Source organism: Salarias fasciatus, chromosome 22, assembly GCF_902148845.1.
Source record: "Salarias fasciatus chromosome 22, fSalaFa1.1, whole genome shotgun sequence".
Lineage (NCBI taxonomy): Eukaryota > Metazoa > Chordata > Actinopteri > Blenniiformes > Blenniidae > Salarias > Salarias fasciatus.
The window spans coordinates 5,479,188-5,497,471 of record NC_043765.1 but is presented as its reverse complement, the minus strand read 5'-3'; the positions used below and the strand labels follow the sequence as shown (position 1 = coordinate 5,497,471).

At 46.5% G+C, this 18,284-nt stretch overlaps 2 protein-coding genes across 2 annotated transcripts; one reads left to right on the top strand and one right to left on the bottom strand.

Annotated features, from left to right (window-relative positions):
- Positions 1 to 4,480: 4,480 nt before the first annotated feature.
- Positions 4,481 to 7,376, bottom strand: flot1a (flotillin 1a). Its single transcript, XM_030121356.1, has 12 exons — positions 7,295 to 7,376; positions 6,954 to 7,029; positions 6,783 to 6,873; positions 6,527 to 6,670; positions 6,314 to 6,433; positions 6,146 to 6,241; positions 5,797 to 5,949; positions 5,540 to 5,721; positions 5,380 to 5,425; positions 5,157 to 5,294; positions 4,839 to 5,003; positions 4,481 to 4,693 (listed from the first exon to the last, which is right to left on the bottom strand). Exons 1-12 carry the CDS (start codon positions 7,335 to 7,337, stop codon positions 4,673 to 4,675), a joined length of 1,275 nt encoding a protein of 424 aa, XP_029977216.1. The 5' UTR covers positions 7,338 to 7,376; the 3' UTR covers positions 4,481 to 4,672.
- Positions 7,377 to 11,381: 4,005 nt separating this feature from the next.
- Positions 11,382 to 16,243, top strand: LOC115409972 (tubulin beta chain-like). Its single transcript, XM_030121355.1, has 5 exons — positions 11,382 to 11,496; positions 13,609 to 13,717; positions 14,295 to 14,405; positions 14,499 to 14,743; positions 15,265 to 16,243. The coding sequence occupies exons 1-5, from the start codon at positions 11,440 to 11,442 to the stop codon at positions 16,075 to 16,077; spliced, it is 1,335 nt and encodes a 444-aa protein (XP_029977215.1). The 5' UTR covers positions 11,382 to 11,439; the 3' UTR covers positions 16,078 to 16,243.
- The last annotated feature ends 2,041 nt before the right edge of the window (positions 16,244 to 18,284 follow it).

Genomic DNA, 18,284 nt, shown 5'->3' with positions numbered 1-18,284 from the left:
AAACCACTGCACCACTGAGCACTAATCATGTTTAATTAATTTTTGGAGCAGGTAATAGAGAGAGAGAGATGTTTTTGACATTTTTTTATATTCTTTTTCATATTCGACGTGTTTCGTGTGTGTGTGTGTGTGTGTGTGTGTGTGTGTGTGTGTGAGTCCCATATTACTCCTTATAAATGTGGACTTTCATGCAAAATATAAACAATGGAACTTTGATGACAAGATGCGCCCCCCCCCAAAAAAAAAGATAAGGAGGAAAAGTTTTTTCTTTTAACCAGCTTTCACATGAATGGAACTTCTTTTTTTATTTTTAGCTCGCGTTGTGTTTTTATTTTGAAATCTTATCGATGAATAGGTTTGTATCCTATTTATAGTAATAAACTGTAATTGAAATTCCGTTTGATATCTTTATAAATGGCAGCTTAACATGTTTATCTTGAAGGTCAGATGCTGTCACTTCCTGTCCGGCATCAGCTGATTGCAGTTAACTTGACTCGTCCATGCAAAGCCTCAGTCTTCCATTGATCGATTATTCCATCAGTCTGTATCGACACAGTTAGATGTGTCTATATTTTGTAAAAATAGCATGTTTTTTTAAAAATTTATTTACCAAGCCCAGTTTAGTCTTACAGTTAACCACGTTTTTCAATAAGAAATTCGCCACAACATTTAGTTCACTTTGTGTTTTTAGTAGGTGCCACATAAAACTATTATTGCAGATTAAGATGTAATTCAAATCGCTTCAACAGAAAAAATTGAACTAGTAATCAATCTTGGCGTGTGAGGGCTGAGTGGCAGAAGAAGAGGTTTGGTTTCCAGGGGATAATGTTTTCTGATGCATTATATTGATTATGGGAGAGTTTAATGCTTGTGATTGTCGTTCACATTTCAGTAATAAGCAATGTCGATCACCATGTTGATGGAAAATATCTTTTTTTTTTTTAACCCATAACTTATGTCTGCACTCTGCCATCGTTTGGTTCTGTCATAAAATATTGTCCACTGGAAACAAAGCCTGTTCCTCCGACTGCTAAACAGACACGTTGTGGTCTTCTGCTGCCGTGTTGTGGATTTTGTGGTTGTTGTAGGTTTGCAAGGTGAAACAAATGAAAGAAAGGGAAAACTAAAACATGCGCGCACAAATCGAAAGAGTAAACACTGAGCTACAGTGGAAGCATAAAATGAAGTCATTTCATCAGACAGAAGTGATTTCCCTTTATGATTTAATGACAGTTGACAGGATCGCAGAGTACAGGAGTGCACAGACACTTTAAAAAGTGATTCCTTCAGTTTTGGCAGAGCTTCACCGACACGCAGCAGCAGGATGAGAGCTTCAACACGTCCATCACGACAGACCGCGGCTGCTGTCATGATATGGAGGCGACAGTGCTACACCAATACTGTATCAAATATATACTGTATAAATACATCCATATCTATATATGTGGTGGTGTTTACACACTGAAACACATTAAAAAAAAAAACTAAACTAAGAATTTCCACTCATCTATAATAAGAACTTCACAGTAAACCAGTGACAGAATACAGCATTCATGATAAAGTGTGTGTGTATTGGTGAGTGCATGCTTAATAACAGTGGTTATCCTACAAGAAATAAGAAGTATCCTCAGAAAGTCACTGTATGACACAGACTGCAGTGCAGTGGAGGAGAAAATGAGGGATTGGTTTGATCGTGAATGAAGAAAGAGTCATTCTCAGGTAAATTTAACAATGCAACGCCGCTCAGACATCAGCCGAGTCTCCTAAACGCAGGGGAGCTTTAAAAGATGTCTTGAACGGAGTTTGGAGAGTTCAGGTCCGCTCACTGCGGGCTCTGAAGTGTGTTTTCAGGCGATGGTGAGGTAGAGGGCAGTGTGATTGGTTCTGATATAAGGCAAACCGGGATACTCTGGAGGAACTGCAGAAGAACCTCACAGCTAGTTCCTCCACCCTTCATGTGATTTTATAATGACATTGTTAGGTGTTTATGTTGAATTAAAAAGAATAAATTAAAAGAAACATTCGTCACATCACAGCAATCCAGATTTCAATCAAAATAAAAACAAAGAGAAAAAAAATAACAGCATCACATTCCCACCATCAGCTTCCTGAAAAACAGACTGATCACATCAGGCATTACGAACATGACCACATTACAGTCTCTGTCCTAATCACACTCTTTACCCCGCTCACAGGGCTAAAGCTCTAGTTTAACCAACATTTACTTTGATTTACAAGCTACACTTTCATATAGGCTGCTACACATGTGGCTACGATGAGACAGGAGTGGAAACAGCGTGAGGACGTGCTAATGGACGGACGGAGGAGTCCAGATGAAACCTGAGCTTCAGGCTCCACCCTGGGTCTGATCCCATCGTGAGTTAGTGTTGAAGGCTGGAACTCTGAATGACTCTGAAATGAGACTCTAAAGAAGGAGGAGGAGGAGGAGGAGGAGGAGGAGGAGGAGGAGGAGGAGGAGGAGGAGGACATCACCGACTCCCCCGAGGTGCTTTAAACCTGAAACGCTGGGTTTAAGGTTTAGGTTCACAAATTAGGCTTGAGTTCGGTCTAAGTTCATGAGTTAGATTTGGGTTCATGAGATTGGCTGAGTTAAGTTTAGGTCAATTGGTTTAGTTCAGGTTAGGTCCGAGTTAGTTTCAGGTTCATGAGTTTGGTTCGAGTTAGATTTAGTTTCATGAATTCAGCTTGAGTCGGGTCTAGGGTCATGAGTTAGGTTCAAGTTCATGGATTAGGACTGAGTTAGGTTTAGATTCGTGAGTTAGGCTTTAGCTAGGTTTAGGTTAATGAGAGATTTAGATTCAGGTTTGGGTTCATGGGTTAGGTTCGACTTAGGTTTAGGTTCAGGTTCAGGGGTTAGGTTCAGGTTCAGGGATTAGGTTCAGGTTCAGGGGTTAGATTTGAGTCAGGTTTAGGTTCAGCTTCATGGGCTAGGTTTAGGTTTAGATTCAAGTTTATGAGTTAGGTTTAGGTTCAGGTTTAGGTTCATGGGTTCGGTTCAGATTCAGGTTTGGGTTAATGAATTAGTTTTAGGTTCAGGTTCAGGTCCATGGGTTAGGTTTGAGTAAGGTTCAGGTTCATGGGTTAGGTTTAGATTCAGGTTCAGGTTCAGGTTTAGGTTCATGAGTTAGGTTTAGGTTTGGGTTCAGGTTTAGGTTCATGGGTTAGGTTTAGGTCAGTTTTATGAGTTAGGTCTGATGTGAGCGAACAGGCCGCAGTGGTGCTGCAGCGACACAGCGCTTCATTTGTGGTGTGAAGGCTCCTATTTAAATCTGAGTGCAGATAAAAGCTGTTCAGCGTCTGAACCACAGAGGCTGAACTGGAGCAAACGGAGGAGCTCCATGTCTCCGTGGCGGGTGTTAACCATGAAACCATGTGACCAGCTGTACTGGTCAGTTCTCAGCCTGGAACACCACTCTCCATTAATCGTATTGCACTCAGCCAACAGCATCTGGCACTAGTGGAGCTCCGGCCACACAGTCTGCATGGGAAGAATGTGTTTGGAGGGATGCTGAAGAAAAGCACAAGTGGGAAAATTGTTTAGATGCTCAAATCTGATCTATTAACTTTCAGAGTTCATTCAGAGCTCAAGTCATAATTCCTGCTTCTTCTTTACATCCCACTCTTCATGCTTCGTGTTATAGACGTACAGTGAAGTTTCCTGAGTTGCCACCATTGTAAAAACTGCATGTTTGAAACATCCAGTGCGTTGATTTCACAAGCCCGTTTCCCTTTCCTCCCGAAATGTCCTCAGATCTAATCTCCAGAAGATCCTGAAGGCAGCTGAGATCACATGTGATGGATGTTCACTCACACTGATCCGGTCCGTTCAGACTTTAAAAACATGTGTACCAGTACTGCCTGAAGACACGGCTCCTCAAGAAATGATCCACACACAGAAAGACATTGAAAAATACAGATAAATCTCACTTTCCCTGATTACAACCATCTGTAACAGCTTCCGAAAACTAAAGACGGGCAAGAAGATGAGCGCACAGACTCTCACAAAGTCAGAGGAAATGAGAGATGGCTGCACGACACACCGAGGTCTTGCATTAGTACGAGAAGGTATATTAGTAGCTTTAGTGGATGATGGTCTTAAATGCATGTCTGGATTACACTCGCAAGCTAAGATGCACTTAAGGTTTAGTAGCAAAGGCAGTGCACACAGAGAGGAGGGAGCCTCGGACGAACGCTGAGAACAACACAAAACACAAAGTCCAACAGTCAGGAAGGAAGGCTGGAGAGGACAAACTAATAAAATCAAGACATCATGTGACTCACAGTGGCTGCAGTTACACTGTAACCTGGTCAGGAGCCGTTTCTGATCACACTGCGTCTTATTAGAGAGAAATACTGATCTGTTCTTCCACCAGCTGTAACTGCAGCCAGCGGACAGAACACACACAGACACACACACACACACACACATGCACACACACACACACACACACACACACACACACACACACACACACACACAGCTGCTGAAGAAAGAGGAGGAAAGGATTTTCACAACAGCAGTAAACAGCTGGAACACAGCTGGACAGAGGAGGGGCTGAAGGAAGGAGGAGGCTGCGGAGGGAGACACATGCAGGGAAGTCCAGGCTTCAGAGGACACAGACATGTCTGGACATCGCTCTGCTGGCTCTCCTCAGCCGGTTCGAGAAGCCACCTGCAGAGAAACGGAGAGGAGGCTTTAAAACCGTGGTTGAAGAGAGACGTGATGTGCAGAGTGAAGAGGGAAGCATTCATCCACAATGTTGTCCCCGATAAATATCCTATTTTCTGAGGCGTGTGTGAGTGTGTGTGTGTGCGACCTGGGAGATGTTGACCCCGGTGAGTTTCTCCACGGCGTCGGGCAGGCGGGTCATGATGTCCAGCACCTCTCCAGACAGCTTGGCGGCGCCCACCTCGGCCCCGCCGCTGGACACCATGGTCACTTTCTGAGCTTTGCACAGAGGCTTGCTGATCTCCTCGGCCATCTGGTGGAACACACACACACACACACACACACACACACACACACACACACACACAACAAAGGTTGAAACGCTCAGTCGTCCAGGTGAGGATTTCTCCAGACCTTGAAGCGGGATCAGGATCGTCTCGGACCCCCGGTCAGGACCGTCCCTCACCAGAGGCAGCTTCTCCAGCAGCATGTCCACCATGGCTCCGTCTTTGTACTCCTGGAAGGCCTCGGCCTTCTTGGCCATCTGCTCGGCCTCAGCGCGACCTTTGGCCTCCACGGCGAAGGCCTCGGCCTCCCCTTTGACCTGGAGGAGCGGGAGGGGTCGGAGTGAGTGGAGGAGACAGGAAGTCCGAGCTGCTGCAGCGTCCTGTCTGAGAGGAGAGACTCACCCTGATGGACTCGGCCTCCGCCTCCGCCTCCATGATCAGCTTCAGGCTGTGGACACACACACACACACACACACACACACACCTCCTCACATCAGCAGCAGCAAACCTCTGATCTGGGTTGGGGTTGGGGTGGGGCTCCTCCTCCTCCTCCTCCACTCACCGCTGAGCCTCGGCCAGCTTCTCCAGGCGGTAGCGCTCGGCCTCGGCGGGCTTCTTCACCTTGGCCTCCAGCTCCTTCTCCCTGCGGGTGATCTCCTGCTCCTGCAGCGTGATCTGCTGCATCCGCTCCACCACCTGCACCTGCATCTTCTCCTCCTCGATGCGCTGCTTGGTCTTCGCCACCTGAGGACAGAAAACGTCCGTCAGTGGCGTCAGTCCCCGCCGTCACTCGGTCAGGTGGAGCGGCTTCCTCTGCACCTGCAGCTGGTAGGCCATCTCCGACTCCGCCTTCTTGGTGTTGACCTCGATGTCGTAGGCCGCCTTCTTCAGCTCGTAGTCCCTCTGCGCCTTCGCCATGTCGATCTCATTCTTGTACTGAGCAGAGATCTTCTCCTGCATGGCGTGGGCTTCCTGAGGACAGAGAGCAGCTCGGCTCGGACCAACAGGAAGACGCGACTAAAAATACCGAGAAGTCTCTGGAGACTAAACAACGGACAAAAACCCAAGTGCTGGAAAACTGGAGTGGTTTCACATGGACCTCACAGAGTCTGCATCAGAGACGGGTAAACCAACAGCACCAACAGTCCTCCACAGTGAAGCCTCTCACCCTGATCACGGCGTCTCTCTTGTTCTGAGCCTCTCCGATGCGGGCGTCCTTCTGGACCTGGGCCGTCCGAGCCTTCCCCAGCGAGTGCAGGTAGTCCTGAGAACCGCAGAGAGCCACACGTCATCCTGCTTCCTGGATCAGCGCGGCGGAGGACGGCGGCTGAAATACCTGGTCGTCGTGGACGTCTTTGAGGGTGTAGCTGACCACGCTGATGCCCATGTTGACCAGGTCCGACGAGGCCACCTTGAAGACCTGCTCGGAGAACTTCTTGCGGTCTTTGTAGATCTCCTGTGAGAAACATTAGTCAGACTTTAATCTGGTCACCGCTGGAGGTCGGACCTCACAAACCCAGTAAAGGAGCATGGACTCCTCCCGCTGTACCTCCACAGTCAGGTGGGCGATGATGGCTCGCTGGTGACCTTCCAGCGTCTCCAGGGCGATCTGAGCGATCTCGGGCTCCGACTTCCCCATGAACATCTGGCAGGCCGCGGCCAGCATCTGCTTGTTCTGCCCCTGAATCTTCATCTGGACCAAACAAAGATCTCAGATCAGACGCTTCTTCGCCTTCAAGTTTTTTCCTGGTGACTCTCGGCCGCTGTCAGACGTCGAACCGCCCAGCGAATTGCCTGCTGCTCACCTGAGCGATGCCAGTGACAGAGATGGGAACGCCATGGCGGGTGTAGACCTTATCGCTCTTCACGTTCAGAGTCAGGGTGTTCAGGGAAATCCTGCAGCCACACACACACACACACTCTGTTTGTGCCTCGTTTGCACTGAGTGGAGCATTAGAGAAGGTGAAGGCCGCTACCTCTGTATCTGCTGAACACATGGGATGACAAACACCCGACCTCCAGCGACCATCACTGGAGGAGAACGACAAAACCCTGAAAGAGGCAGAGCAGCGTTCAGTCACACACTGATTCTGTTACTGTCAGCGTGGAAATCCCCTAAAATCAAAACACATCTGACCTACAGGGTTGTTGGGAAAAGCAGTGTTTTTATGACTGATGGTCAGTTATCACTATGACTGTGAGTGTTTTACAGGAAAAGAAAATGAAACATAGAAATTAAACTATTGATTAGCATTTGGATATTCAGTCATCTAAAATCTCAGAATTTGAAGAGATGAAGAGATTTCAGACGTCTCACCCGACACCACCATCGCCTCGTTGGGACCGCAGGTGTAGAACATGCTGGACACTGGAAATCAATGAGAAAACATCCATCAGCTGCTCACACTGCCTCTCCACCTGCTTTTCACTTGATCTGATCAAATAATGACAAAGATCTGCATCATGGCCCCGCAGTACTGACTTCAGCTGCTTTCACTCATTTTTCCACCCGAACAATAATTCAGAAAACACACTGAAATCTAAATTATGGATGAGAATCTCAGTTATTTTGAAATATATCTGTTTTAATAACATGAACATGTGTGTTACACCAATCCTTCTTACAGTTTATCTCACTCTTTTAAAAATGTGATACAACGTTACAGTTATTTGAATCACGTTAGCATGGAATGCTCTCTAATGCTCTGTTATTGTGTTTGTTTTTCTGACATTCTGACTTGCTCGCCCCTCAAAGGACAGGACTGGATGTAGATGATGTTGTGATGTGCAGAGACGGAGCGACGAGGAGCATGAAGAGGGAGTGGAGCTGATGGGAGGCAGACACAAACACAGAACCCTTCAGTCTCATTAACGTCAATGTTGCGCATTAAAATGCTCCAGAAAAAGCCTTAATATGAAGAAAAAGTCACAGATTGCAGCCTGTGGCTCTACCATGACGAATCTGTGTGGATCGCCTGGTGCAAACTGTTAGCAGCGAGCAGTATTTCCATTCACTGAATTCATTTAAAAGGTTTATTTACAATCGACAGCGACATGGATGCAGGGTAAATATAACAAACACTCACCGGTTTGAACACGCAGGATGAGAATCAGGAGCGGAGAGGTGGAAAGGGAGGAGAAAAAGCGGTGTGTGCGCAGGAGGAGATATATTTTTATTGCCGGTGACGTTTATTCCCTTTTGAAAGCAGCTGATTCAGACTGCAGCGAAAACACACGTCCGTCCACACACGGTGTGTCTGCGCCCCCTGGCGGTCGACTGGAAAACTGCACCAACACTCGTCCGCCCACATTGTCAACGCCGCTTAGTGGCTGGCTGTGGTATTGCATCCTGACTGTCAACGCCGCCTAACGGCCCTCTGGGGAACTACACATATACTGTCGGCGCTGTGTGTGCGCTGCCTGGTGGCTGACTGAGGAACTGCGCCGACACACGTCCACTAATACAGGGGCGTCCAACCTTTTCTGACCCAAGATCTACTTTTCAAATAGCCAATCCCTCAGGGATGGGCAGCTTAAATGATGGAGAGCAGTGGCGGCTGCTGGTCTTCCAAAGAGGGGAAGCTCATTTTCAGCATACATTGTAATATGTGTAATCTGTTTTTTGTATGTAAATTCTATTAGCTTTCATGCCTTTTGTACGCCCTGTCAAAGTTAGACAGATCCTCAAAGCCCACTTGTGACCAGACAACACCTCCCTGAGATGGTTTCATCCAGAGGCATGGCCAGCAGTACATTTTATTGGTGACAGCACTTCCAGTCAGCAGCTCACCTGGTCAGACCAGGACAGCTGAAAGGACCTGTTACTTTTCCCCACCTTTCGGCACCAGCTCAGTCTTAGGAGTTGATCTGTTATGCAGTTTAACACCAATTTTCTCTTCGTAAGGAAGAATATCAAATGGCTTCGCCAAAATCCGGTCCACAACATTCACATTGTCTGCCGTTGTGTGCAGCTAGCGAGCAGCTGGAGCTGCTGGAGGCTGGAGCTGTGTGAGAGAAGGGGAGAAGCTCCACAGCTGCTAGTCGAGGACAGAAACCACAGAGTGACCGAAACGAGTCTCCAAACACAACGCTAGTCGTTTTTCACAAACATAAAGTCTCCAGGGATCAGCAAAGCCTCCAAATCAACTCAGAACAGCAGAATGAAAAACTTCAGAAGCGCTTTGGTGCATTTTTTTTACTTCAAGATCGCTGATTTGCTAATTTCGCTGTCAATCAAGCTTCACACAGATCATCCAATCACCATGCAGAAGCTCAGCGTCCAGGCCAGCTCAATTCTCCATAGACCCCCAGAGACGCTGAACGTCCGTGGGCGGGACCAGCCCAGTATTTTATCCAATGAGCGTCCAGTTTCACTGCAGCAGAACAACCCACTCTAGCTTCCGCATGGACGCTCAGCGTCCGGCTGTTTAAAGCGCCGTGCCGCTGCGAGGAGGAGTGAGAAAAAAGCCGAGTCAATTACTTCAGATAAGTAGCCGATTCTGAACAAAAGATGAACGTGTTGTAGCGCATATTTAGTCAATGAAATGTTCACACAACAGTAAATATTGGACCACTTATTTTTTGATATTTTAGGGGAAGTTGAGCTTCCCTTGCAGTCTTAGAGCAATCGCCACTGATGGAGAGTGACACATTTTTTTGTCAACACTACCAGAGGGCCGCATAAGACCGCACACTTAAACAGATATGATAAAACTACCATTTTACACGTTAGTATAATATATGTTTATTGGCCCAACACACAGTATAATAACTTCACATTTTCATTATGAAATGCATGTATAATAGTTGTAATCTTCTTTGAAAATGAGAATACAAAAGGTTTGAAGCCAACAAAAAATAAGCACTTGCTGTTTTTTTTGTGCAAAGGACTTTTATGAATAAAACATACAAATCAACCCTTTTCAATGATAACAGGGAGCTACAGAAAAACATAACATTAATTGCAATTACAGAAATTATTTTGTGACTTTTTAAACTACACCTTTTCTTTGCATTTTAACATTCTCCATGAATAGATGAAAAATACAAATCAACCCATCTCAAATGCTAATGGCAGGGAGGCTTTGTTTTGTGCAGCGTATTATGGCGACATAAATTAAAATCTTTCATTGCAGATAGGGTCTCTAAGCAGATAAAGCACATAGGTTTGCCTTAACATTCTGTAAATAAATATTCTGCTTCCCATTTAACCTGAAAGACGCTCGTTTGGTTTTTCCCTCGTCCTTCGCCATTGCCATCGCCATGGCTCTGTCTCTCTCTTCCTCACTGGTAGAGAACTCCGCTGGAAAGAAGAGCGTCTCCATTCATGGTGCCATCTGGTGGCCACAGTATGTCATTACAACTGTATCAGTGCAGCAAAAGGCCCATTTTTTTTTTTTTTTTTTTAAATCATTTTTAAAAATTAATTTAAGGGCCGTACGGAGTGAGTGTGCGGGCCGTATGTGGCCCACGGGCCGTCAGTTGCCCATCCCTGCCTCAGGGTCTACCCAGGACTGGCCCAGGTGCCCTCGTCTGGGTGGGGGGCGGGGGAAGCGCACACTTTTAATGTCAACGTCACCTCGCGGCCGACGAGGAACTGCAGTGCAGACTGTATATGCGCTGTCTGGTGGCTGACTGAGGAACTGCATCAACACGCATTCCACGAACGTGTCAACGCCGCTAAATGGCTGACTGTGGAACTACATCCACTGTCAGCGTCACTTTGCAGTCCACTGGGGAATGACAGAGTGTTTAATTCCGCCACCTGGTGGCTGAGTGGAGAACTGCACGCCCACATGTCCACCCACACTATCAACGCCGCCTAGCGGCCGATTGGGGACTGCAGACTGTCGGTCTCCGCCGCCTGGTGGTCTCCTGGGGGACTGCACACATTGTGTCTTCGCCGCCTGGTGGCTGACTGGGGAAATGCATACACTCTGTCGGCTCTGTCAGTTTGGGAACACACAGTCCATTTTTGAATTATTAGAAAATATAATTTTACATAAATACAACAAAATATGATCCGCAGTCATAATAAATTCTTAAAGCAATATTCATCACAAAACAAAAAACAAAAAGAAATTCTGTAAACATTGTGACTTCTATCTATCTATCTATCTATCTATCTATCTATCTATCTATCTATCTATCTATCTACCAATTCTATATTCCGCTATCTCAGGTTCCAACGGGGCACTGGTGACAAAACCAAGCGCTTCCTCCATTTTTTCCGGCCCTTGCTTTTTGGAGAAGTAAACCCCTTAATAAGAACAGAGGCTTACTTCTCAGCCAATCAGCGCCGGTGCTGCCAAGGAGCCAACCAATCAGAATCACTGACGCTTGGATGGCCGCGTCCCATTTCGGTGGCGTCTGAGCGGTGATCCGCTCCTCTGAGGCCACCCGGGTTCAGTCGGACTGCCAGCCAGCGTCTCTGCAGTGTCTGTCCAACAAACTTCACTCATCATGAGGGAAATTGTGCACATCCAGGCCGGCCAGTGCGGAAACCAGATTGGTGCAAAGGTAAGGAGCTATAACTAAGGAATTTTCTTCGGATTGTTACGTTTGTTTTACTGTTAATTGGCCATTAAATTCTAGTTTTCATAAGTCTCAGTAAATTAGAAAATAAACATTGTGTATCTTCTGAACTTTTCCCTTGACTGAAGCTAAAACTCGACTAGTTTTTTTTTAAATATATATCATTTTCTCCATATCCAGATGATTTGTTCCTTGCAATTTTTAAAGTTCCATTTGAAGGCTTTCGTCCAAAAATCTTTACATTTACAGGTTTATTACTCTTGACTCAGTAAGTCAACACATCTTTAAACAGACACAGTATATCACATTATGATCAGATTGACTGTAAAAAAAAAAGGCCTCTAAGTATGGTTAGGTTTAAATAAAGTATCCCAAGTACAGTAAGCAGCTTTGTATTCCAGTGTTGCACAATAGACAAAGTTAAGTCCAGTAGAGTCCCTCAGTTTGTGAAAGAGAGCGGAGACGTGTACTGATATTTGTTAGGATCACTGCAGCTCTCAGGTTTGAAGAAGCAGCAGTGAGGATGAGGATGCTGGACTGGATGAGGGGAGCCAGGACAGGGGTGTTGCTCTGAAAATTCACGTCAGCTTATTGAAAAAACTCTTCCTCACTTTGTGCATTACATGCACGCCATGACCCCAGAACAATCACCCTGACCTCCACTGCCACGTGGATATGATAAGAATGTATTATCATAGTTTCCCAGTGTTTTCTGCACTTCTCTGATGTGACCAGTGTAGAAAGCCGAAATCAAAGAACCTTTATTTCTTTAAGTTTCTAAAGCTTGAGCGTCATCTCATCAGGACATGCGAACATAAATCCATGAACGACAAACCTGCTGTGATTGTTTTTTGATTTTAAAGTCGCGTGAACTCTAAACTGCCATGTTGATCCCAGAGACACACACACACATAAGTCCTGGCTGACATGCCAGCCTTCCTCTGCTTATCTCTTTCCCTTCGACACACACACACACACACACACACACACACACACACACACACACACTGAGATTAGGGTCAGTGGACTGAGCTCCTCACAGTCTGTGCTTGTCTTAATTGTGTGTGTTGAAGCTCATGAGCTTCTTCTTGGTGTTTCTGTCTGTATGAAGCAGAATGTTGTCACTGACTGATGGAAGCTGCTCCCAGAGGAAGCAGATTCTTCAGTAAATCCGTAGAAAGTCAGATCTTCTGTGTCCGGCTGTGCGGTCACTCCGGTGGTTGTTCTGATCCTGGAGGACTGAAGTCATGCATGTTTCAGTGTTCTGCTCCAACTCACCTGACCTGAATGAGCGCAGCGTGACGAGGCTCTGTGGGAAGCCTGAGGACGAGCCGATCATCACTCTGAGCTGTGCCTGTGTTTCTGATTTCACACTGGCGTTGAGTCAGAAATGAGTGTTTCCCACAGGAGAAACTGCTCCCAGCGTATTTCACATGTTTCATGTTTGTATTGCTGCTGGTAGCTCTTCAAAACAGGATGAAACCAGCAGGATCAGAGGGAGTGATGGAAAAATGAGCTTTCCGTATGTTTTCCACACCGCCTTCTGAAACCCTGCATACACACACACACACACACACACACACACACACACACACACACACACACACACACACACACACACTCTCCAGCTGAATACAGACTGACGTGAGCCTGACTGCTGCTCTACACCCATGTCTTGCTGGTCCATTGGCACTTTTTAGTTTTTCTTTGCGTATTTTCTTTACTCGTCCTGTTTCATGTCCTGATCTACTTTGCTGCCTTTGACGTATGCTGATTATGTTGTGATTGTCCATTTCAACAGCTTCGTGTTTCTGATGGAAACTGCAAGTCATCATAATAGTGAAGGGAAAAGGTTTCATGTCATCCTCCAAACTGCTTTAACACATTTACACCTCCAAGGAGTAGATTAGATTATGGACACAAGCAAAAGAAATAAAAGAACTCGTGATAATGTTGCATGGTCGGTAGTCCCATTCCCCGCAGTGGCTGATGGGTAAAACAGCGTTGAGCCCTGATTACACATTGAAGAATCTCTGTCCTGTGTGTGTTGTGTCAATACGGTGGTTAACGTCAGACCCCCTTGCTGTGTCCCCTCAGTTCTGGGAGGTGATCAGTGACGAGCACGGCATCGACCCGACAGGAACCTACCACGGAGACAGCGACCTGCAGCTGGACCGCATCAGCGTGTATTATAACGAAGCCACCGGTGAGCTGAGCTCCAGTGGAACGAGGCTTCCCTCCGGTGAAGAAACCAGCTCAGTGCAGGACCTGGACACAAATCCAACGGCCGGAGCTGAAAAGCACTGCTGTCGTGTCTGTCTGCACTGCTGAGTGTTTAACAAGACAACACAAAGACAGCAGTTATCAGAGACGCTCTCCTGTCTATTAAAAGGATGGGGATGTGTGTGTGTGTGTGTGTGTGTGTGTGTGTGTGTGTGTGTGTGTGTGTGTGTGTGTGTGTGTGTGTGTGTGTGTGTGTGTGTGTGTGTGTGTGTGTGTGTGTGTGTGTGTGTGTGTGTGTGTGTGTGTGTGTGTGTGTGTGTGTGTGTGTGTGTGTGTGTGTGTGTGTGTGTGTGGTTAATTTTCTAGTTGCAGATCTTATTTATGGCAGTTACAGATTCACCTGACCTAATACCCAGAGCATATCTCCATCTCGTGGCCAATCTCATGTACTACAACCAAATATCTCCAGCCTCCTGAATGCAGAACTGCTTCTTATTTATGAGATAATATAATAGTGCCATACGATCAGGCTGTTAACCTCCGTTTGTCGATGTGTGCAGGTGGGAAGTATGTTCCCAGAGCCATACTGGTCGACCTGGAGCCAGGCACCATGGACTCGGTGCGTTCTGGACCGTTTGGACAAATCTTCAGACCAGATAACTTTGTGTTTGGTGAGAAAACACAAAACTGATCCAAGCTTTTTATTCCTGCGTGCATCCACCCCCTGATTCACGCTCGCAACCTTCAATTTCATTTCCCATCAGGCCAGAGCGGGGCAGGAAACAACTGGGCCAAAGGTCACTACACGGAGGGCGCCGAGCTGGTGGACTCGGTCCTGGACGTGGTGAGGAAGGAGGCGGAGAGCTGCGAGTGTCTGCAGGGCTTCCAGCTCACACACTCGCTGGGGGGCGGCACCGGCTCCGGCATGGGAACCCTGCTGATCAGCAAGATCCGGGAGGAGTACCCCGACCGCATCATGAACACCTTCAGCGTGGTTCCCTCCCCCAAGGTAACGCGTTGAAGATCCACCGCAGGAGGAGTCTGCTGTATCACAGCTGACGAGCCTCCACTTACATTCGTTTATAGACATGATATACGGTAGAAACACAACTTTAATGCTTCCCATTTAGCTCAAGTGGAGAAATAATTGCATAAGAGCTCAATCATTCTGCTGTAAACGCTTCACTGATATTGATTCTTACATGTAAACATTCCTGAATTGCTCCTAAGTAATCCATAATTTGTCGTCCTGAGATGAAACGCAAGATGGTGATTCAAACACGACCGCATGCACGTTAAGCATTAAGTAGACCCGTCTGTAATGCGGAGGTAATAGACCGTAACCACATGCCAGCATCCGTCACTGAGCTCCCAGAAAAGACGGAAGCCTCCAGCCGCTGGTGTGATAAATATAAAGGAACGTGCTTCGTTTACAGTTCAGACTGGTTCAGTTCCAGTTCATCCACTGAAGGCTGTAATGCCTCGTGGAACGGACCTCATTAAGCAGCCGGTCGGCGCTGTGATCCGCAGGTCTCGGACACGGTGGTGGAGCCGTACAACGCCACGCTGTCGGTGCACCAGCTGGTGGAGAACACCGACGAGACCTACTGCATCGACAACGAGGCGCTCTACGACATCTGCTTCCGCACCCTCAAGCTGACCACGCCCACCTACGGGGACCTCAACCACCTGGTGTCGGCCACCATGAGCGGCGTCACCACCTGCCTGCGCTTCCCCGGCCAGCTCAACGCCGACCTGCGGAAGCTGGCCGTCAACATGGTGCCCTTCCCCCGCCTGCACTTCTTCATGCCCGGCTTCGCCCCGCTGACCAGCCGCGGCAGCCAGCAGTACCGCGCCCTGACCGTGCCCGAGCTCACCCAGCAGGTGTTCGACGCCAAGAACATGATGGCGGCCTGCGACCCCCGCCACGGCCGCTACCTGACGGTGGCCGCCGTGTTCCGCGGCCGCATGTCCATGAAGGAGGTGGACGAGCAGATGCTCAACGTGCAGAACAAGAACAGCAGCTACTTCGTGGAGTGGATCCCCAACAACGTGAAGACGGCCGTGTGCGACATCCCGCCGCGCGGCCTCAAGATGGCCGTCACCTTCATCGGGAACAGCACGGCCATCCAGGAGCTGTTCAAGCGCATCTCCGAGCAGTTCACCGCCATGTTCCGCCGCAAGGCCTTCCTGCACTGGTACACCGGCGAGGGCATGGACGAGATGGAGTTCACCGAGGCCGAGAGCAACATGAACGACCTGGTGTCCGAGTACCAGCAGTACCAGGACGCCACCGCCGAGGAGGAGGGCGAGTTCGAGGAGGAGGTGGAGGACGACGCCTGAGGCAGATGAAGCCGCAACGAAACGGAGGAGCAGCAGCAGCAGGGGTCAAAGTGACGATCAAATCAAACTTTATAACACGCTTTTCATGTTAAAAAAAAAAAAAACAGCACAAAGTGCTTGACAGTATTAACAATATTTACAGTACTGTAAATACTTTACAGTACTTTACAGTATTATAAACAAGTCAGTATAATAAAAATGATGTTGCACTGTGGGAACAAAATCGAACAGGAAAAGTTGAATGTGAAAAAAGTTCATTATTGACATTTAATATCAAAAACATCTTAGATTTTCAGCAACAACTGAAGTTAAAATGTTATAAAGGTTCACTGTAAAATGTCACCTTGTTTCTAAACGTAATGTAAAAGTTTCCACAGCTACAGTATGTTTCAGTGCATCCGACCGCCTCTAGAATTTGCTAATAAAGTTTCTGCTGTAGCGACCAGCTGTATATCTGAGGGTTAACTTTTTCAGATGTTGCATGTATGTTAATTTTTCTCTGCTTAAAAACTTTCTGTATGCCAGCCGAGGTGGTGGAGACAGGAAGTCTGGAGATCCCTCCTCAGACCGCTGCCCCTGCTGCCCGGTCCCAGATAAGCGGCTGAAGACGTATGGATGAATAAACCTTTCTGTTAAAACTAAAATTTGGTCTTTGAGTTTGAGCCTGATCAAGTCTTGTTCAGATTTATTTGGATAATCATATGAATTGCACCATGAGGTTTTATTCAGACTGTCAATAACAAAACGTTTAACTTTTAACACCTATTCCTAAAAATGGCGTCAACATGAAACATCTGTCTGCTCGTTCATTCAGATACAGGAGACAAAGTGTTGGACCTGTAGCCGGGAGTCCAGCTTCACACAGAGGAATATACTCAGTGTTCATCTAAACAACTTTCAGGATCCACTTGGTGTGAATTCATGTCAGTATCTTGTAATGAAGTCTCACACAAACATGAGTCTGTCTTCATTTGGCTCTGAAACTGTAAACCTAGGACATTCAGGGGAAAGTATGGCTCCAGTTAACTAATCCCTGAAATGATTTAACCTCCAATGATTCAACCTCCAACCTTCAAACGCTGATCTGTCCAGTAGAGGCTCATCAGACAGTTCAGGACTGTTTTTTCCGCTCCCTTGCACATAGTCATTTTGTTTTGACTATATGTGCAAAATAAAAAAAAATAAAAGCAAAGAGCTGCTTTACTGAAATGTCAGACTGTTAATTTCCATTCTGCAGAAGCAGGTTTTTCCTCGAACGCCAGTCAGCGTGTTGAGGATGCCGAATCCACATCATTTCACGATAACCTCAACCCAGTCAGTTCTTCTGCGACCAGCTCCTGTCTCTGCTTTTACTGAACGTTAAGTGACAAACCGATAACTGTTTGGACTGTGACTCTCCTGTTGCTGTGCGCTTTTGTAATAAATTCCTAAACCCAGAGATTTTGGGACCTTACAAGACATTTCAGCCATGTTGTCTGTGACTTTTTTTTCCCCAATAGGCTATATATCTTTGGAATAATTGCAGTTTTTAATGACTGAAGTTAGAAGGAAAACACACATCTCCTGTCAGTTATTGATGATCAGCTTCCTGAAAGTCATCACACTTTTTTTATATGACGGAAAGCAGGATTACTAAGTTATAAGACAAAGATCCAATAATAAATGCATCTCTCATTTTATAATTCTAAAGATTTCCACAGAGGGCACATCATTTCTGTTTGCTCTTTTTTGTAATAAAAAAAAGTACATGAAATTACCACAGAACCATTGTTGGCACTGCCAGTTCACAGCAAATCAAATCCATGTAATTCATCTGGATCCGCATACTGACAGTTCAAACATAAGCTTGTTAGGTTTGCTGTAGATCTGAACCGTCACAAACGTTTCATTAAAATGACTTCATAAAGTTACACAGACACTCCAGTAGCCTAATTACTTCTCAATCTCTAACTAAAATAGAATGAGTTAAGTGTTTCTTCAGCTCTCATAGTATCACTTAGCTTTCATTTCATTTTATCAGGGAAACTGAAGCACGCAGGTCAGAGGACCTGAGAAAACTCTTCAGGACACACTCAGTCAGTTGATGGAAAGTCTCTGTAATTCATAGGACTGCAGAAACAGGTACATAAAACAGCTCTCAGACAGGCCTCGCAAATATAGCAGTGATTCAGAGGCGACAGGAGCTGCGATCCATCAGGACCTGAGAC